General features: G+C 43.4%; 1 protein-coding gene across 1 annotated transcript in view; it reads right to left on the reverse strand.

Annotated features, from left to right (window-relative positions):
- ZFR (zinc finger RNA binding protein) overlaps positions 1–22,481 on the reverse strand; it is a 68,675-nt gene that overhangs the window by 12,772 nt on the left and 33,422 nt on the right. The window contains 11 exon segments of the mRNA XM_086630091.1: positions 327–468; positions 1,903–2,053; positions 2,287–2,433; positions 2,435–2,490; positions 4,147–4,309; positions 4,690–4,835; positions 12,329–12,448; positions 14,291–14,484; positions 15,412–15,712; positions 17,867–18,058; positions 20,843–21,090. Of these exon segments, the coding sequence (XP_086486217.1) occupies positions 327–468; positions 1,903–2,053; positions 2,287–2,433; positions 2,435–2,490; positions 4,147–4,309; positions 4,690–4,835; positions 12,329–12,448; positions 14,291–14,484; positions 15,412–15,712; positions 17,867–18,058; positions 20,843–21,090 (1,860 nt within the window).

A 22,481-nucleotide genomic window follows, 5' to 3' on the forward strand; every position in this document is an offset into this window, starting at 1 on the left:
TGCTCTAGAAAGCCAGTTTATAGCCACTTGCTATAAAGTATTTAGTTTTCCACATTTTAAGAGGGGGAAAAATAGTCAAATTTGTACCTTTTCCAGAAAGCTGAGGTTGGACATCAAGTTAGAAATTTTAAAAATTAAATAAACGCATCGTATAAGCATTTATTTTAACCAACTCTTCTCTACTGAGATCAGTTGTTGAAAAACAAGGTTTCAATCGAATAAATGTGCCAGCATGTTGCCTTCCAGGACCTTAATGCCATCTCAAGTAGAATAGATAAACGAAAAAACAGGTGAAAAAGAAGTAACATCTTTAACAACTTCCCAACCTCCATCCCTCATGTTCTCCTCCCGAATGACTGGAGATGTCAGTGTGATAGTAACTTGCATTTTGGGTTCCACACATGAATTTAAAACTATTGCTGCTTCTGGGACTGCACACTTGATATCGTATTTCTCAGGACTTATTACCTAAATATCGAGAAACAGAAATCTCCGTTAGCATGTGGCCATCAAAAGTATGGGGAAGAAAATGGATTTCAACATAGTCTTTTTAACAGAAAGAGAGAAACACAATATAATTATATGAAGCAGACACCCTTGTATCCAAAGAAACCACAGAATTCACAATTAAGATACATATGGACTTGCATACTGTTTCCAAATCATTAATGAAAATACACAGCAGTCACAAGCATGCAAAGAAAAAAAACTACCCAGAAAGGAAATTCATATACAAGTTAAGTTATTATATAATAAGAGTCCTGACAGTGTTTGAGATAAAGAAAATCCCCAGTGACACTTCAAAAGTCAGCTGGGTATGTTTCTCATTGCAACACAGGAGCCTTAAAAAGCACGAAGATGCAGTGGCTGCTCTTCAAGCTTGCAGTCACAGGGTGGATACTGCTAGGTACATTCTATACTTGGCTGTCACAACATGGTAAGGGCAAGATAAACATCAAGGAAAAATGTAAGCCTAACTAACAAGGTGGTTATTCCGAATTGCTTCTTGCAACTAGATTTAGTAATTCTGAATACCCCTAAAAGGAAGCTGTAGGCACCTCTGTCACCGTCTTCCACAAACTAGAGGGACAAGTGACTTCTCCACAAAGCCAGACCAAGATGTGCAGTTTTTAAATTTTCTTCTGTTCTGTTACTTCAAACAAGAGCAAACTCTAAGATTATCTTCTAACTAATCTGGTCCTGCTAAAGCTTCTACTATGCCAATGATTTTGCCAAACATTTTACCATGCGGTACTGAAATACTAATGCTGTGACAAGCATTCTGTAATGATGGTGGACAGACTTTGTTCAAACAATCAGACAGCAGAGACTTTATTCTATACTTTCATTTCTTGTGGAAATACAGTAAATGGTTTATATGAATTCTGCTGAATGGTCTAAGACTGCAGGTATTTTATTTTTTTTTTTAAAGGCCAAATTAAAAGAAAATACCACATCAGACTTAGTTAACTAATTGTGGAACTACAAAGCACTGACACTTACAAACTGGAAACAAGATCTAAGTACAAAGAGATCAGCATTAATGGAGAACTTCGACCTTCAGGCAGCAAGCTTCCTGTAACTGCACAAATTACCTCTATCACTGCTGATAACTGGGTAATAGTCTTTCTTCTGTTCATTCCTATTTCCCAATTAAATGAATTCTATTAAATGATGACTGATACCACAGCACTAGCGTAAACACCTAGACACTTGTATGGACACAATATACAGAAAGCAAAACATGCTGCATACTCCCTGAATTCAGATGGAAACACCAGAAAATAGAAAGACACTGAACCTGAGCTATGAAACATGGCACATTGAGCCCTGCAGACATTTGACTTGAGGACAGAGTTTTACAGTAGCTTTAGAAAAATTCAAATCCAAAAGTCTACTTACTGCAAGTTGTTTGGGGAGACTTTCAGCAATACGACTGAGTAACGTCTTTGAAGGCTTCTCAGCACATAACAAAACAAGATTGACGTTTCGGTCTCCACGGAGTAGCAAACCTTTAGCCAAAACGCCTACCCGTAAAACTCCTTTCAAAGCTCTGTGAATTATAGTTAAAAGTTGTATTTAAAATAATATAAAAGCCTTAAAACTAATCCTGAAGACAGAAAAGTGAAATAAAATAGGAGTATTCCACATATTTTTCAGGCCATAGTGACATATACTGGATCAAAACCCAAAGAGAAGAGAATCCCTGGAAGCACTTTTTACTGTAAGTAAAAACTCCAGAAAAAAAAATCACAAAATTCTTAAAAAAGTAATTAAAAAAATTACCTGTCTTTACTGCCATCCTTTTTGTCATCTCCCTCTTTGTTCTTGCTTTTGTCATGCTCAATCATGTTGTCAGAAACAAGTTTCAAAGCACGCTCAGTAATAGAAACAATTTTTTGGACTGCTTGAAGTTCCTCCTCTGTTGGATATAGCAGCATGTTTGGTCATCACATAGCGGTCATCAGAGGAGTCAGGGCGGCGCAGAGGCTAAACAGATGAAAAAGCGTATTTCTGAAATTTGAGTACACTGCCAAATTCACAAATGGTACGTAACCAAAATACAAACAAGTGGATAAACAACAGAATATTCAAACCTCAAATCGCTGAAATGTAAACAAAATATGAACTGAAATGTCCTTAACAACTTACACTGGTAACAATCAATCACGTCTGAAGAAACATGATATGTATCAAAACCAAACAAATTATGAAATCCCAGGATGAAAAGAGCCTTCCCAACATAAATATCTATTGTCTATCAACTGGGAAATACTTCCATATTGCTGCACAATGAAGTATCCATGATTGCTTTCACAGAATCACAGGAGAATTCAAATAGGAAGGGACCTCAGGAGGTCCCCTAGTCCAATCTCCTGTATAAACGGTGGCCAGCAATAAGATTGCATCATGCTGCTGAGGACTTTATCCAGTTGGTTCTTGAAAACTGCAAAAGATGGAAGCTGCACAACATCTGTGTGAAAAAAAGGTACTTCCTATATTCAATCTGAACTTTTCTGTCTCAGCTTAAGCTGGTTGTATCTCGCCCTCTCATGACTGTGAAGAGCCTGGCTCCACTGTCTTTATAATACACAGGTATTAGAAGGCTATTACGTCCCACTAAATCTCTCTCTTCTCCTGGCTCAACAAGCCCAGATCCCTCTGTCTCTCCTCACAGGGCATGCGTTCCAGACTCTTGACGATCCTGGTAGCCCCACACTGAACCTGCTATGGTCTCTTACCAGTACTGGAAAGCCCAAAACTGAATGTAGTATTGCAGTTTGGGTGTAATGAAAGCTGATCACTTCCCTTCGTCTACTGATTATGCTCCTGTTCATATAACCTAGGATGTTGTTGACCTTCATTGCTGCCAGGGCACACTGTTGACTCGTGTTCAGCTTTCTATCTGCCAAGATCTCCAGATCCCTTCCAGCAGGGCTGCTACTCACCCTCTCACTCCCCAGCCTGTATCAGTGCAAGGGGTTATTCCTTCCTAAGTGCAGCATTAGGGATTTGTCCTTGCTGAATTCCACAAAGTTCCTGTTGGCCAATTCCTCCAGTCTGCCTAGGTCCCGCTAGATGGCAGCCCTGTCCTCAAACGTATCAACTATTCTCCCCACCCAAAACAGATTCAGCTTCATGACAGCTGCAAACCTTATGAGTGTTCACTCACTCCATCACCTTTCAGATCATTGATAAGGTACTAACGAGACAAATCCCAGGATAAACCCATGTGGTACTGCACTTGCTTCTAGCCTCCAGGTAGAGTACAAACCTTCACTAACCATTATCCTCTGGGGCTGATGATCCAACCGCTTTTTATCTACACCTTTATCCAAAATTAGATAAATAATGTTGTATAAGTCAATGAAATAAAATAAAGAGTAGTACACAAATCCAGCGTGACTTGTATTTCGGAAGAAACAGCACTTGTCATTAAGGCATCCTTCTGTCATTTCAGTGGACTTATTTTGAACAATAGGTCTACCTACATAGTTTCATTAGCATATAATTTCTTCTTCACTTTTCCAAATCCATTATTAAGAAACACTGGAGACAACTGAAGTAGCACTAAATAATTTATAGTTCTTAACTACGTCTCCTGGCAAATACGATTTCATTTTTTCCTCAAGTTAAGAAACTCACAGCTGGTCCTTGGGGCTGAGGAGGCATTCCTGGTCTAACTCCCAGCAGGCCTAGAGGTCCTGGAGGACCATGAGGATATCCTCCATCTGGTATTCTGCGACGGTCATCCCAGTGATGCTGTTCTTCCTCCATTCTCCTCCAGTACATGTCCTCTTCGTATCGCCTGCAGTGCATCAAAGCGTTCTCTTTATATAGCAGTTAGTACTTGCAAACTTTCTAAATAAATTCTTGTATGTCCTCAGTAACTCATTTTTAGTAGTCATAAGCAAATACCAGTGAACTCCAGAGGGCAACTCAAATGAATTGTTATTTTGAAAGGGAGTCTGAATTTATAGTAAAATAATCTACTAAGTCTGCACTCCTCACAGGGATTGAACACTAACAAACAAAAATCCCAGAGGGATAAGGACAACTTAATTTAAAACCAGACAGTATAGAGTTCCCAAAACAAGTATTCAAAATAAGTAACTACCGAAGCAAGAGTTAGTCTCAGATAATTGGACTGCAGCTTTGTCTCATCACTGATAGAACAGAATGCATTACCTCATTTCCATCCTCCAGCGTTCTTCCTCTTCTCGCCTTCTCCAGTATTCTTCTTTCTGCATCTGTTTCCTCATCTTCTCTTCCTGAATTTTTCTTGCTCGAATACTGGGCTTTACTTCTACTTGTAAGTCCGGGTTTACTTTTTTCTAGTTCAGAAAAATAATGAATGAAATATTGTTTTTCCTCGTCATCTCAAGGTTACAGAGTTCTTCTGACATGTTTAACACACAGTACTGGTCTATGATAAAATCAAGAGGAGTAAAACGCAGTTTTAGAACTGCATTGAAAGAGTAGTTGAAGAAGAATAATCTGTGTCCAGTATTCCAAAGGAAAAAAATGGCAACATATTACAAACAGCATGAATTCCAGCTTCACTTACATAAGAACAAAGCAATTTAAGGTTAAAATGTTACACGAAACATTAAATATTTTTCTGTTCATTCTGTAGCAGGATGACTACTCTATAGCTCAAAAAAACATTTTGTCTTAATTACAGTGTGCTTCCTGATGACCTGTTCCTGACTGGTCCCTCATATAGGGGCATAATCATGAGTTACTGAATAAAATTTTCTGGCAATTTTTTCTCTTATTTCATCCCTTTCATGATTAGGCAAGTTGATTGTATCTCCTGGGACCACAGTAGATTTTTCTAATATAATCTAATAATAATCAAAATGCACACCATATGTCAGTACAGGTATTTCCTCCACACATAACTAAGAAATCTGCAACACTTGTTTCTCAGATGTCTCCACAAAGGGTTTACGTCGTTTATCGTGCCAAAAACATTGAGCACTACTATTTTGCGCTATTTGAAATTCATAGAATCATAGAATCATAGAATGGTTTGGGTTAGAAGGGACCTCAAAGATCATCCAGTTCCAACCCCCCTGCCATGGGCAGGGAAACCCTCCACTACACCAGGTTGCTCAAAGCCTCATCCAACCTGGCCTTGAACACTTCCAGGGATGGGGCATCTATAATTTCTCTGGGCAACCTGTTCCAGTGCCTCACCACCCTCTGAGTGAAGAATTTCTTCCTTGTATCTAATCAAAATCTGCCCTCTTTCACTTCAAAGCCATTGCCCCTTGTCCTGTCACTACATGCCCTGGTGAAAAGTCCCTCTCCAGCTTTCCTGTAGGCCCCCTTTAGGCACTGGAAGGCTGCCAGAGGGTCTCTCAAGAGCCTTCTCTTCTCCAGGCTGAGCAACCCCAACTCTCTCAGCCTGTCTTCATAGGAGAGGTGCTCCAGCCCTTGATTCATCTTTGTGGCCCTCCTCTGGACTTGTTTCAACCAACACCCCCAAGTCCCTCCCCTCAGGGCTGCTCTCAATCCATTCTCCACACAGCCTGTATCTGTGTTTGGAATTGCCCCAACCCATATGCAGGACCTTGCACTTGTCCTTGTTGAAATTCATGAGGTTCGCACAGCCCCACTTCTTGAGCCTGTCAAGGTCCCTCTGGATGGCATCCCTTCCCTCCAGCGTGTCCACAACACCATACAACTTGGTGTCATCAGCTAACTTGCTGAGGGTGCGCTCAATCCCACTGTCCATGACACAGACAAAGATGTTAAACAGCATTAGTCCCAATACCAACCCCGAAGGAATGCCACTCGTCATTGGTCTCCACTTGGACATCGAGCCATTGACCATAACTCTTTGAGTGCAACCATCTAGCCAATTTCTTTTCCACTGAGTGGTCCATTAATCACATCTACGTCTCTCCAGTTTAGAGACAAGGATGTCATGTGGGACATGCTTTGCACAAGTCGAAGTATCATAGAACCATAGAATGGTTAGGGCTGGAAGGGACCTTCAAAGGTCATCTAGTCCAACCCCCCTGCAAGGAACAGGGATATCTCCAACTAGATCAGGTTGCTCAGGGCCTCGTCCAACCTGGCCTGGAACGTCTCCAGGGATGGAGCATCCACCACCTCTCTGGGCAACCTGTTCCAGTGTTCTACAACCCTCATGGTAAAAAATTTTTTCCTAATATCCAATCTGAATCTACCTCCCTCTATTTTAAAACCATTACCCCTTGTCCTATCACAACTGGCCCTCCTGAACAGCCTCTCCCCATCCTTCTTGTAGGCCCCCTTGAGGTACTGGAAGACCGCTATAAGGTCACCCCAGAGCCTCCTCTTCTCCAGGCTGAACAACCCCAACTCTTTCAGCCTGTCCTCATAGGAAAGGTGCTCCAGCCCTCTTATCATCTTCGTGGCCCTCCTCTGGACCCTCTCCAACTGGTCCATGTCCTTCTTATGTTGGGGGCTCCAGAACTGGACGCAGTACTCCAGGTGAGGTCTCACGAGGGCAGAGTAGAGGGGGAGAATCACCTCTCTCGACCTGCTGGCCACGCTCCTCTTGATGCAGCCCAGGATGCGGTTGGCCTTCTGGACCGCAAGAGCACACTGGCGGCTCATATTGAGCTTCTCATCCACCAGTACTCCCAAGTCCTTCTCCTCAGGGCTGCTCACGATCCATTCACCACCCAGTCTGTATTTGTGCCTGGGATTGCCACGACCCAGATGTAGGACCTTGCATTTGGCCTGGTTGAACTTCATGAGGTTGACACGGGCCCACCTCTCCAGCCTATCGAGGTCCCTCTGGATGGCATCCCTCCCTTCCAGCGTGTCGACGGCACCACACAGCTTGGTGTCATCTGCAAACTTGCTGAGGGTGCACTCCATGCCACTGTCCACGTCATCGACAAAGATGTTGAAGAGGGCCGGGCCCACCACGGACCCCTGAGGGACGCCACTCGTGACCGATCTCCACTTGGACATCGAGCCGTTGACCACTACTCTCTGAGTGTGGCCATTGAGCCAATTCCTTATCCACCGAGTGGTCCATCCATCAAACCCATGCCTCTCTAGTTTAGAGAGAAGAATGTCGTGCGGGACAGTGTCAAAAGCTTTGCACAAGTCCAGGTAGATGATATCCGTTGGTTGACCCTTGTCCACCGATGCTGTCACTCCATCATAAAAGGCCACCAAGTTGGTCAGGCACGATCTGCCTTTGGTGAAGCCATGCTGGCTGTCACCCACCTCCTCCTTGCTCTCCATGTGCCTTAGCATGGTTCCCAGGAGAATCTGCTCCATGACCTTGCCAGGCACAGAGGTGAGGCTGACCGGCCTGTAGTTGCCCGGGTCCTCCTTGTTCCCCTTTTTAAAAATGGGGGTTATGTTCCCTCTCTTCCAGTCATCGGGGACCTCGCCAGACCGCCACGACTTCTCAAATACAATGGCCAGTGGCTTGGCAACTTCATCTGCCAGTTCCTTCAGGACCTGCGGATGGATCTCATCAGGTCCCATGGACTTGTGCACCTTCAAGTTCCTCAGATGTTCTCGAACCTGCTCTTCAAGTACAGTGGGTGGTGGTTCATCCTCACAGTCCCTGCTAGTTCTTTCCACAGCTTGGGCGGTAAGACAAGAGGCTTTATCAGTGAAGACTGAGGCAAAAAAGTCATTGAGTAACTCAGCCTTCTCTATGTCCCGGGTAACCAGAGCACCAGTATCCTTCCGGAGGGGGCCTACGTTCTCCTTGGACTTCCTTTTGTCCCCTACATACCTATAGAAGCTTTTCTTATTGCTTTTTATATCCCTTGCCAAATTAAATTCCTTCAGGGCTTTAGCCTTCCTCACCTGATCCCTGGTCACTCGTACAGCTTCTCTGTATTCCTCCCAGGCTATCTGTCTCCGCTTCCACCCTCTATAGGCTAACCTCTTCATTTTCAGTTGGTCCAGGAGCTCCTTGCTCATCCACGCGGGCTTCCTGGTCTTTTTGCCCGTCTTGTTCTTCATCAGGATGCACCTCTGCTGAGCTTGGAGGACGTGCTCCTTGAATGTGGACCAACTTTCCTGGGCCCCTCGTCCCTCCAGGGCCGCCTCCCACGGCACTTTGCCCATCAGGTCCTTGAAGAGGCCGAAGTCCGCCTTCTTGAAGTCTAGGGCACAGAGCTTGCTGTATAGTTTCCTTGCTGCCCCGTGGATCTTGAACTCCACCGTGTGTGGAGTACTTGGTGGTACTTGGTGTGTGGAGTACTTGACAAGTACTCTCAGCTTGTCACATCCAAGTAGGTGATGTCAGCTGCTCTTCCCTTATCCACCAACGCTGTAACCCCATCATAGAAGGCCACCACGTTTGTCAGACACCATTTGCCCTTAGGGAAGTCATGTGGGCTGTGACAAATCACCTTCTTTTTTCCCATGTGCCTTAGCATAGTCGCCAGGAGCATCTACTCCACGATCTTGCCAGTCACAGAGATGAGACTGACTGGCCTGTAGTTCACTGAGTCTTCCTTTTTTCCCTGTTTAAAAATGGGGGCTATGTTCTCTGTTTTGCAGTCGGTGAGAACTTCAGCAGACTGCCATGACTTCTAAAATACAATGGAGAGTGGCTCGGCAACTTGATCTGCCAACTCCCTCAGGACCCGTGGATGCACCTCATCAGGTCCCATGGACTTGTGCACCTTCAATTTCCTTAGATGGTCTTGAACCTGATCTTCTACAGTGGGCGGTTCTTCATTCTCACAGTCCCCGCCTTTGCCTTCTGGGAGTTGGGCTGTGCAGCTGGAGCTCTTGCCAGTGAAGACTGAGGCAAAGAAGTCATTGAGTACCTCAGCCTTCTCCATATTCTGGGTAACCAGGTCTCCTGTTTCCTTTCGGAGAGAGCCCACATCTTCCCTAGATCTCTTTTTATCACTGATATACCCATAGAAACTTTTCTTCTTGCCCTTGATGTCCCTGGCCATATTTAATTCTATCAGGGCTTTAGCTTTCCTAACCTGATCCCTGGCTGCTTGGACAATTTCTCTGCATTCCTTCCATGCTCCCTGTCCTTGCTTCCACCCTCTGCAGGCTACCTTCTTGTGTTTGAGTTGGTCCAGGAGCTCCTTGTTCATTCCTGCAGGCCTCCTGCTGTTTCTGCCCAACTTCCTCTTTGTTGGGATGCACCACTCCTGAGCTAGGGAGACGTGATTCTTGAATATTAACCAGCTTTTTATTGGGCCTCTCTTCCCTCCAGGGCTCTTTATCCCATGGTACTCTAGCAAGGAGATCCCTGAAGAGGCCAAAGTCTGCTCTCCTGAAATCCAGGGTAGTGAGCTTGCTAAGCACCCTCCTTGCTGCCCTAAGGATCTTGAACTCCACCATTTCACAGTCACTACAGCCAAGGCTGCCCTTAAGAGCTTCACGTTCCCCACCAGATCATCCTTGTTGGTGAGAATAAGGTCCGGCATAGCATCCTCTCCTCGTTGTTCCTTTATCACTTGGAGAAGGAAGCTATCACCAATGCATGCCAGGAATCTCCTGGATTGCTTATGCCCTGCTGTGTTGTCCCTCCAACAGACACCAAGGTGGCTGAAGTCCCCCATGAGGACCAGGGCTTGTGAACATGAGGCTGTTCCTATCTGTCCATAAAGGGCTTCATCCGCTCTGTCTTCCTGGTCGGGTGGTCTGTAGCAGACCCCCACTATAATGTCACCTGTCCCTGCCCTCCCTTTAATCCAGACCCATAAGCTCTCGATTGGCTCCTCATCCATCCCCGAGCAGAGTTCCATGCACTTCAGCTGGTCACTGACATAGGAGGCAACATCCCCTTCCTTGCCTCCCGTGCCTGTCCTTCCTAAAGATCCTGTATCCTTCCATTCCAGCACTCCAGTCACAGGATTCATCCCATCATGTCTCCGTGATGCCAGTTAGATCTTAGCCCTGCAGGTGTGTGCACATCTCTAAACCTCTTGTTTATTCCCCGTGCTACAGGCGTTTGCACAGAGACATTTAAGTTGGGCCCCTGATGAAGCTGACTTACTGGCTGGAATTCCTTTCTGGTGTTCTTCAGGTACTCTCAGCTTGTCACAGGCAAGCCAGATATTATCCCTTTCTCCTTTCAAGTCTAGTTTAAAGTCCTGTCAATGAGCCCTGCTGGCTCATAGGCCTTCTTCCCCCTTTGAGAAAGGTGAATCCCATCCAGTGTCAGCAAGCCTGGTGCCGTGTAGGTCATCCTATTATTGAAAATCCCAAAACTGTGGTGGTGACACTGGCCACAAAGCACGTATTAATAGACTGGGCACATTTGATTCTTCCAGTGTCACTGCCCTCAACTGGGAGGAGAGAGCTAAAAATAACCTGTGCCCCACATCCCCTTACCAACCATCCCAGGGCCCTGAAGTCTCTTGATCGTCCGTGGACTATGCGTTGCAGCTTCATCATCACCCACATTGAAAACCAGTAGTGAGTCACAGTCTGAGGGCCGTACCAGGCTGGCAAGTTCCCTGGTGATGTCCTTAACCCGGGCGTCCGGAAGGCAGCAGATTTCCCTAAGGGGAGGGTCTCTTTGGCATATTGGACCCTCTGTTCCCCTCAGAAGGGAGTTGCCTACAGCTATAACCTGTCTGTTCTTACTCGTGGGCGTGGCCGTGGTACTGAGGGCCTTTCTGACCCTGCAACCCCTCTGGTGTACATGGACTGTGACCTACATCATCCATTGGCTTGCCTGGCACATCCAGAGCCTTATTCCTGTTGTACAGAGGCACCTGGGAAGGCGAAGTGGGCAACAAGGGGGTTCGCCTGCTGACCCAAGTGTGGACGTGCCTCCATTCACTCCTTTCCTTTAAGCTACTGCCTTCAGCCTCGGGGGAAGAGGATACAGGATCCCCTTGATCTTGTTTTTTTTCTGATGGCTGCTCCTGTTTCTGTCTCAGGGAAAACAGAATAAGGTTCCACCAGTCTCTCTCCTTCTCAGACTCCGTGATACTCTTTAACCTTTCTACCACAGTGAGCGGATCATTCAGCTGGTCACACCCCACACAGCTATTCTCACCACTGCTGTCCTTACCAGGAAAGGCTCTGGCACTCCCTGCGGTCCGAGATCTGGATGGCTGTGTGTTTTAATGGGAGCTTTCTGCCGTTTGGATACCATAGCTAAGTTCCTTCTGAGAAGGTGACGGCTACCAAGGGAACTCACCTCTGGAGCTGGCAGGGTGATTACACCCCTCCTGCGCAAACTCCCACGCAAACTGCCGTGCTACACTATGGCTGACGCACCACACTCTGTTTGCCTGCTCTGTTGGCAGCGCTCCTGGTCGCTTGCGCTCCTCAGGCTGCTTTTTGTAGATGTGGGGCTGGCTGCTGTTGCTCTGGCAATGCCCAGGCCACTTCAGTGTCTCCTGCAAGAGCTGCTGGCTCCTGGGGTGTCACTCTGCTCCCCTGGTGTTTACCTGCCTCAGGAAAAGCCCCTATGTGCCAAGATCCGCCACTCCGTTGAGGATCAAGCTGGGTTCAGAGCAGCTCCCCTCTGCGACTGACTGCTAGTTTCAGTTACAGCGCATTTAAAATCATGGTAAACAACATAAAGAGCCTACTGTTGCTTGCATATGTTGTAGCATATTTTAATGTTGCAAAGGTTTCCTGAAAGCAACGTTCAAAATGTTTACAAAAACTCAAACTGAAATACAGTTTCACAGTCTGCATTACTTCTTTAAAGACTATAGTCCCTAAGAAATATATTTCTCTACCTTTTTTATATGCTGCTTACTCAGAGTACCTACTTTTGTCTAGTCTTTAAATGTAAGAATGTGTAATCAGTCAGCTGACACCTGGTGGATTTTCAGATAGAAGCATTACCATTTCTACTAACCTTATATTGAAGCCTGTGACGTCTCCCTTTTAAGTGCATCTCCTTGGCATTAGGATCATTAAAACTGCATTCACAAAGTTTACAGTGAAAGCGGATCACCTTTCCTTCATCATTTCTTACCTGGAAAATAAAGTTATAACACATTTGGCTTTTTTTTTTTTTTAAATAAAAAAAAGCTGAAGTAAAAATTAATCTAAATCAGTGACACTGGATAGTATCTACCCATCTCAAAACATGCTAAAAAGCTCACACAACAGCTCAAAGAAAGCAGAGTCAAACTTTCAATTCTGACAGACACACCACTGTCTGTACTTAGTGAACAAAGAATAATGTTCTTCCATTACAAAGTGTACACAGGTTTAAACTATTTAAACTAGAGCCTGAACATACTGAGTTGAATAATTACAAATGTGCAAATCAGAAAAAAATTTACATCAGACTTCATACACATATTTCATGCCACTCACATGAAGAAAGCCCCACTAAGCATAAAAGAAACATGCACAATACAAAAATAAAAAAATATGCACAAGCCTTAGCAGGTTCAATGTCTTGCAATTCTTGTCTTCAAGGGAGGACCTTGAAGAATTACAGGTTGGTAAGCCTCAGCTCAATCCTTGGGAAGGTGACGGAGCAACTAATCCTGGAAACCGTTTCCAGGCACATTAAGGGCAACAAAATCACCAGGAGTAGTCAGCATGGCTTCACCAAGGGGAAGTCATGTTTGATTAACTCGATAAACTTCGGCAATGGAATGACTGGCCTGGTAGGTGAGGGGAGAGCAGTTGCTACTATCTACCTGGACTTCAGTAAGGTCTTTGGTCTTTGACAGAGTCTCACCATAATATCCTCATATGCAGCTGTTGATGTATGGGCTGGATAAAGCATACAGTTAGGTGGCCTGAGTAGCCAGGCCCAGATCGTGGTGATCAGTAGAACGAAGCCTAGTTGGAGGCTAGCAACTAGCTGTGTACCTCAGAGGTCAACACTTGGTCCAGTCCTGTTTAACATCTTCATTAATGATCCTGATGATGCAGCACAGTGTATCCTCCACAAGTTTGCTCATCACACAAACTGGGAGGAGGGGCTGATACACCACAGGGTTGCACTGCCACACAGAGAGATTTCCATGGGCTGGAGAAATAGGTTGACAGGAATCTCATTAAGTTCGACAAGGGGAAGTGCCAAGTCCTGCACCTGAGGAGGAACAATCTCATGCAACAATATAGGCTGGAGGCAACTCAGATGGAAAGAAGCTTGGCAGAAAAGGATCAAAATGAACTTGAGCCAGCAATACGTCTTCTCAGCAAAGAAAGTGCCTGACAAAATACTGCCAGCAGGTCAAGGCAGGTGATCCTTTCCCTCAACTCAGAACTGGTGAGGCCACATCTGGAGTCCTGCGTCCAGTTCTGGGCTCCCCAGTACTAGAGAGACACGGACAGACTGGAGAGAGTCCAACAAAGGGCCACAAAGACGATGAAGAGACTGGAGCATCTATCCTGTGAGGAAAGGCTGAGAGAGCTGGGACTGTCTAGCCTAGAGAAGAGAAGTCTGAGGGAGGATCTGAGCAATGGATATAACTACCTGAAGGAAGGGTGCACAGAGGACAGAAGCAGGCTTTTTTCAGTGGTATCCAGTGACAGGACCAGAGGCAATGGGCACAAACTGAAACTCAGGAGGTTCCCTCTGAACATCGGGAAACACTTTTTTACTGTGAGGGTGACTGAGCACTGGCACAGGTTGCGCAGGGGAGTTGTGGAGTCTCCATCCTTGGAGATATTCAAAAGCCGTCTGGACATGGTCCTGGACAATAGTTCAAAACGGGCCTGCTTGAGCAGTGGAGGTTGAACCAGATTACCTTCAGAGGTCCCTTCCAACCTCAACTGTGCTGTGATTCTGTTTCGTGATGAACAAATTTTCACTAAAATAGTTAAAAAATAATACAAATTTTCATATCAATACCTCCTCCACATAGTCATGGCCCACTGGCTGGACATCACTTTGCAAGGCAGCAAGCGTTGTGGGAGTCACTGGTTCAGCTGCTGTGTCTGGTTTTACTTCCTGTGTTTGCACTGTAGCAGCAGGAGTTGGTTTAACACTTTCAGCCGATTTCATTTCTTCTAGTTTACTTCCTGTTGTCTGAAGCTTATTGCCACCTACAAATCAAAAAAGTTATACCGTTAACTTTCATAAAATGAGAATGTGATTACACATGATGTGCAAACTGAAGACTTTATTTTCAAGTACCAATGTTCTGGCGAAAGCATTATCAGTCTTCTAAAATTAGTTAAAACCTAAACATTTTTTATATTCCATTAAAGATTTTTAAAAATATGTGTCCTGGTTTCAGCTGGTTTAACAACATTCAAGTTATTTAAACACTTAGTTTTTCACTTTAGCAATAAAAATTTTTGCCTTATATAACTGCAATTTTCATTATTCATCTTTCTTTTTTAAAAGAGACAGGACTGAATGGGAACAACTCTGCACATATATTTTAATGATCTATTTTTGTCATCAGATAGCATTTTTTTTGTAAATGGATTCAAAAAAGTACTTATAATGTTTTTACTAACAAAGGTAGTATACTCTCAAGTGTTGTAACTGCATAGGTCTTTCCTTCAAGAGCAGGATAGCTTATTGTGGAACACCTCCTTCCCATCTTTAAATGTCTGTCATGCTCATTTCAAAAGTTTCCACTGTTACAAGGATGTTTCAGTTGTCCAGTTATCAACCACCAACCTACTGCAGGTTGCCTTAACAGCCCAGGATATAAATGGAAATTAGGACCAACTGGACTACAAATTGCAATACTCCAGCAGCTACTACATAAGAAACCAAAGGTAGGAGGCTTCTTACGAAGGTGCGAGAAGCCTCCAAGAGCCATCAGGTGGAGACAACCAGGCAGAAAAAAACCCAAGTTTTGATGCAAAACTTATTTACTTTCTTATTTTCACCTATCAGTAATTCTCTTAAACACAACAGAGTTACTCATGCATAAAGTTAACTAAATACATTTGTATTTACTGCACTAGTCTTAAAGAAAATTATAGAATAGGTTAGGTTTCAAAATAAAGACTGACTTCTGTACTTGCCAACAAAGTTTATTTTCGGGGTAGATATTTTCTTTACAGCTATATTAGCAGCAGTCGAAGATGTTTTGTTGTTGGACGCAGCGTTAAGCGGTGTGTTTGCCGTGGGAGTAAGAATTTTCACTGCCGAGGATGCAACAGAGGAGTTCACGGTACTGCTGCTAGTTGCTATATTTGAAGCCGAGGCAGTTGGTTTGGAAGCAGATGTGGATGTTGAGGAAGTAGCTTGGGTAACCACATTTGGTTCAGTTGAAGGAATGGGTTTGCCAAGTTTTGTGTGCAACTTTACTACCTATAAGAATAAAGACAAATTAATAATATGATCTCCGTAGGGTAACTATAAAAAAATATGTAGAACAAACACCATTATAACAAAAAAAAAAAGCAATATAACTAAAAAAGTTAGCTATTGTTTTTTCACAAATAGTCATCTTGGCAAAAAAATCCGAAAAAAACATGGACATGTAGAAGCTTTTGTCATCTGTAACAAGGAAATAGTTAACAGTTGTCTCATATTACTTATTTCCATAAGAAATTCAGACATTTACTCCAAAAGCAGTATAGATAAGAAGACAAAGTCAAACTCACAAGGCAGTACAAGTCAAGAGCTGTTTCAATGAGACTGTTTTGTTGCCTGGTCACTTTTCACTTTCTAAAAAGTGTAGTATGTTGAAATATTTTGCTTCCAAATAATATTTGTAAATAAGTTATTTGATACACATTCAACAATACTGTCTCTTTTGATCTCTACATTTTAAGAGTATTCATATTGAAAGAATTTTCAGGTTACCTAGCAGAACTGAAGAGATTCCTTAGAAAAAGTTTTTTGTGTTTTTTTTTTTTTTTTAAAAAAAGCACATCTGCAGAGACAGTTAAGGAGGATGCAACAGGCGTATTTCAGAGCTCTTTAGTATCTCACAGACAGTAAAGAGGCACATGCTTATTCTTAGAAGTAATAAGCAGAGGCCTTTCCACAATATGCTTGAGATAGAACACTTCTTTTTGGTGACAGCTAGCCACCACTTGAAAAAACAATGCTTGCAGTCCATAAGAACAAAACATGCAAAACCAAAACTAAGGACAGGGTTCGAAAGTAGCAGTGAAAAAAACACCAATCTGCGAGACATGCCTTTAATGCAAACACATGTACACAACCATGACATGCACACAACTGTAGACATACGCTTCTTAGATTTTTGTTCTTAAATTTTTTAATTGTCTCCCATTAGAATACAGACATATTAGTGTCACATAGTACTATAAATTTAAGTCCACTCTTACAAGTAACTCTTCAAAGTTACTTTTTTCGAGTAGAACGCACACAATTCTTCAGTGTACCACAGAAATAAATAGAATCCTTTGAGATTTCATTTTTACACTGATAACAATGCAAATTAGCAGTGGTTAGCAACTGTTTATGAGGAAGAGAAAGCAACATTCATATCCATATATAAGGATAATATATATTGTACTCCATACACCTATGGAGTGACTGGGCACAACCCAAAAATTTAATGACTCATCTTATTAATGAAAGAAAGAACACTAGGCAAGTCTATTTAAATCATAATTTTGCTCTTGCACTAACAAAAAACTATATTTGGAAAATTGTTTTAAATCTGCTATAAGATTTATTTATTTTGATAGGAATGATGTTACCGATGCCACCTTGGACAGTGTTCCGAGACGCAAAGAGCTATAAAAGCAGAATATTAACACTGTGTTTGTTACTGACATTAATCTTTCCAGAGTTATGAGAAAATCTGTAATATCTAAACAGACACACTACACTGCCATTGCATTTACTATTGCATGGCCAAACCTAAAACACAGGTCACAGGCATTCACAGTGCAGCTCACAAGCTTTAATCCAGAATGCCCACCTAACAGCACCCGAACTGCGAGGAAAACACGCTTACCAAAAGCCTTTCAAACATACTCGCAAAGTCTACTACAAGACATTGTTCCTTGCTCCCATATGCCAATTTTCTTTGCAAGAAATACCAAGGAGTGATGAGTAATAGTCCTGTCCCTTGGCATTGGCTCAGCTTATAGTGTTTCAGTGTGCACTGGAAACTTCACAGCACCAGATAAGTAAGACAAATGTCAAGAAAGTCGTGAAAAGAGTTAGGGGCACAAGCATGCTACTGCATGCTTTCATTGACTCTTATGCCTGTCTCACTCTACACCTTCTTCCTACAATTACATACTTTCCTCAGTACATCCTCTTCTCATTGATGTTGTGACAATATTTTCCCTCTTCCTCCCCACAAGGCCCTTCTAATAGTGAGCTTAAAGATAAATTTTAAACAAAAAGCAGAACTGAATGTCTTTAAACAAAATAATTAAAGTTTTGTTGTTTCTGCATATTTTCTCCTCTCTAAGATGAGAAAAAATGATGGGAACAAAAATACACTGACTTATATAAGAACAAGACAAAACTTACTTTCTGATGCTTGGCTCCACGGATATGGGCAGCATAAGCATCTGCTCCTGTACAAGACACATCGCAAAGCTCACAGCGTAACTGATTCTGAGTTCCACGAGCGGAAGTGCTGCTGTTACTGGTGTTCTGGGAAGCTTTTAATGCTGCTTCTTTCTTTTTGTGTTTCTGGCCTTCTAAGTGTTCTTTGTAAGTCTGTTTAAATAAATAATACACACACAATAAGCTATCTTTGTACTGCTTGTTCATCATTCATGTCAAAACAAGCAATATAGAACTTAGCATAAAACACATGCTTTGTATAAGAAATGCTTCCTACACTGAGCATTTCTTCCATATGACATGCTCTAAGGCATGAGCAGGTCCCTTCTGAGACCAAGAAATTTTCTTCTCCACCATCAGGATTTCACTTTTAGGTACTACAATATGGGATTTTTCTCCTCTGACTTCTCCATTTCTCAATCAAGTACTGGTGTATAGGTATCGTAATTGAAAACTTGATATGATCAGAAAACTGTGTCTCAGTTCAGTTTCCTGCACTGCAATGAATTATTCTTGATTTTGAATTTTCCTCAGACTACAAGACCACAGTGATCAACCGTATCCAGAAAACGAAAAAAATCAATTCAAAAGAAGGTAGAGCATAAATAAAGCTGTGCTGAAAATGAAATGCAGAAGTTGATATTTGTTCCTATATCAACACTGGCAGCCCAGAGAGCAGACACGGTGGGAAATAACAAGTTTACCCAAAGAGTAAGAACTGTTTAGCCAGACACACACATAAACACTCTGCGTGAATTAATACCTACTTTCTATGCACTTGTATGCACTGTGAAACTAAACTGGGATGCTGGAATACAATGAAGAATAAATTTTCAGCCTTACCATTTACAAAATTCATGTAATTCCATAGTTTTAGCATAGTAAATAAAGAAGTTTACTATGCTAAAAAAGCAAATCAAATCCAAAATTTACAATATTTCTGAAGTCCAGAAATATTCAGCACAGCTGAAGCTTCTCTGTACAAGATACTGTACAGCTACTCTGTAAAAGTATCTTTTTGTCTTCTCATAGGAATTCTTTCTATATAGCAGACATTTTCATTTAATTATTCATAGATTTCACAGATTTCATAGATTTTCTAGGTTGGAAAAGACCTTAGAGATCATCCAGTCCAACCATCCCTAATCTCCCATTAAACCATATCCCTAAGTAGTTCATCCACCCTATTCTTAAACACATCCAGGGATGGAGACTCAACCACCTCCCTGGGCAGCCTATTCCAGTGGACGACAACCTCTTCAGAGAAGAAATTCTTTCTAACATCCAACCTGAATCTCCCCTGACTAAGCTTATACCCATTTCCTCTTGTTCTATCACCCATCACGAACGTAAAGAGCCCTTCCCCCACCTCCCCACCATCCCTTCTCAAGTATTTGTAGGCTGTAATCAGGTCTCCCCTCAGCCTCCTCTTCTCCAGGCTAAACAGCCCCAACTCCCTCAGCCGCTCCTCATAAGTTTTATTTTCCAGCCCCTTGACCAGTTTAGTCGCCCTTCTCTGGACCCGCTCCAGGAGCTCAATATCTCTCTTAAAGTGAGGGGCCCAAAACCGGACACAATATTCCAGGTGCGGCCTCACCAGTGCCGAGTACAGGGGCAGGATCACTTCCCTGTTCCTGCTGGTCACACTATTCTTGATACACGCCAGTATCCCATTGGCCTTTTTGGCCACCTGGACACACTGCTGGCTCATATCAAGCTGGTAGTCAACCAACACCCCCAGGTCCTTCTCCGCCAGGCAGCTCTCCAGCCACTCTTCCCCGAGCCTGTAGCGATGCTTGGGGTTTTTACACCCCAAGTCAAGGACTCTGCACTTGGCCTTATTAAAGCTCATGCCATTGGCCTCAGCCCAATGATCCAGTCTGTTCAAATCCCTCTGAAGGGCCTCCCTACCCTTGAGCAGATCGACACAGCCTCCCAGCTTGGTGTCGTCCGCAAACTTAGTGAGGGTACATTCAATCCCCTCATCCAGGTCATTGATAAAGATGTTAAACAGAACTGGGCCCAGCACTGAGCCCTGGGGAACCCCACTGGTGACCGGCCTCCAGCCGGATTTAGCCCCATTTACCACCACTCTTTGGGCCCGGCTGTCCAGCCAGTTTTTAACCCAAAGGAAGGTGTGCCTATCCAGGCCAGCAGTTACCAGTTTCTCCACCAGAACACTATGAGAAACTGTATCAAAGGCTTTACTGAGGTCAAGGAAAACTACATCCACAGCCCTTCCCTCGTCAACCAGGCGGGTCACCCTGTCATAGAAGGTGATCAGGTTTGATTGGCAAGACCTGCCTTTCATAAACCCATGTTGACTGGGCCTGATCACCCGGTTAACCTGTATGTGCTCATTAATAGCACTCAAGATAACCTGTTCCATGACTTTGCCCGTCACCGAGGTCAAACTGACAGGCCTGTAGTTCCCCGGATCCTCCTTCCGCCTTTTTTTGTAAATGGGGGTAACATCCGCCAGCCTCCAGTCCAGCGGAACTTCCCCAGTGAGCCAAGACTGCCCAAAGATAATGGACAGGGGTTTGGCAATGACATCCGCCAGCTCTCTCAGGACTCTCGGGTGGATACCATCAGGCCCCATAGACTTGTGGGCATCCAGCTGGTGAAGCAAATCCTTGACCCGTTCCTCTTGGATCACAGGAGCTTCGATTTGCTCTCCCTCCCTGCTCTCAGACACCAAAGGCCAGCTCACCTGGGAACTACTGACCTTATTATTAAAGACTGAGGCAAAGAAGGCATTAAGGACCTCAGCCTTGTCCTCATCCCTAGTGACTAACATACCCCGTGTGTTCAGTAGGGGCTGGTGGTAACAGAATCAGGTCTTTAAACACTAACGAATACTCATCAAGGGGTCAGATATTCAGCTGAAGAAATCGTAACTAAAGTGTGCAGCAGAATATTACATAGTACAGGTACCTGTGGTCCAGCACAGCTGATTTTACAAACATCACAGTAGTGGATCTGGGGTGGTTTAGGAGGTTGTTTTGGTTTCAGTTGCTTATTTTGGAATGGTGCCTTTTTAGTAAAGGTGGTCCCAGTCCAAGCAGCTGTTGCAGCAGCAGCAGCAGCTGCTGCCGCTGCCTGTTTCTGTTGCTGCTGCTGCTGCTGGTAATAGGACGATGCAGCTGAATACACTGCAGCTTCATAGCCGGAATAAGAGGTACCTCAAAGATCAAAATAAAACACGTGTTACATCATTGTACATCATGTATCAATTACATAATACACTAATTCAAAACACGTTGCATAATAGAGTCAGGGCAGGATGTGAACGACTTACTGAGATCTTGTTAGGCAGTCTGAATTTTTCTTTAATAGTATACAAATACATAGCTATCAGTTATATCAGGAATATATCTGATTTTAGACACATTTTTGCAGACATGCAGTTAGGCTAAATACATCAAAGCATCCCTAAAGAGTACGTGAAATTTCCTGGTACATCTGGTAAGACTGACTATGATGTACCAAGAATTTTATTAAAAGATTTATCAAAGGCCACTTGAAATAACTAGTCTTCCAGCACTGGATTTAATGTTTTGAGTTTCAAAATGGCAAGGAGGACAGACATTATATAAAGCGAGGGGAAAAAAAATGAAGATAAAAGACAGAACGGCTAGTGCTATTACATTCTACTTCACTGATGTAAGTTGTGTTAGTGCAGAGAAGTTGCTTGCCCACTAAAACCTGGAAATGCACTCCTTGTTTTCTAGTATTGAAGTTGAACAAATCAAGGAAACTGGGCTTTCATATCTTTGAGCCAGTTTTCCCATAAACTTTCTACATCTAATGGTTCAACTATTTTAACCCTCTGATCAGGCTCTGTCTCAAGGAAGTCTTAAAATCCTTTTTTAAACAGAAAACAAAAAAACCCAGAAGTTCAAGGTAGCTATAATATGCCAGTTAATTATCATCTGGCCATAAAGCTAACATTTTTTCACCTTTAACTACTTTTTAGATTTGTAACGTTTGAACTAAAGTGTTTTTTCAGCACTCATTCTCTTCTCATTTTGGGTAAAGACTACCCAGACTTACAAGATTTATATTGGACTGCTCCTCCTTGCCTCTGTCAATGCTTGTGCTGGTTTTGGCTAGGACAGAGTTAATTTTATTCACAGTAGCTACTATGGTGCTGGTTTGGATTTCTCCTGCAAACAGTGTTGACAATACAGGGATGTTCTTGTTACTGCTCAGCAGTGCTTACACAGAGACAAGGTCTTTTCTGCTTCTCACCCCGCCCCACCAAGGAGTAGGCTGGAGGTGCACAAAAAGTTGGGAGGGGACACAGCTGGGACAGCTGATCCCAACTGACCAAAGGGATCTTCCATACCATATGAGGTCATGCTCAGCACAGAAAGCTGGAAGAAGGAGAAGGAAAAAGGGGGTACATTTGGAGTCACGGTGTTTGTCTTCCTAAGTAACTGTTACGCGTGATGAAGCCCTGCTTTCCTCAAGATGGCTGATCACCTGCCAGCAGATGGGAAGTAGTAAATGAATTCCTTGTTTTGCTTTGCTTGTACATGGGGCTTTTGCTTTACCTGTTAAGGTGTTTTTA

The sequence above is a fragment of the Tauraco erythrolophus genome, chromosome Z (genome assembly GCF_009769465.1).
Source record: "Tauraco erythrolophus isolate bTauEry1 chromosome Z, bTauEry1.pri, whole genome shotgun sequence".
NCBI lineage: Eukaryota > Metazoa > Chordata > Aves > Musophagiformes > Musophagidae > Tauraco > Tauraco erythrolophus.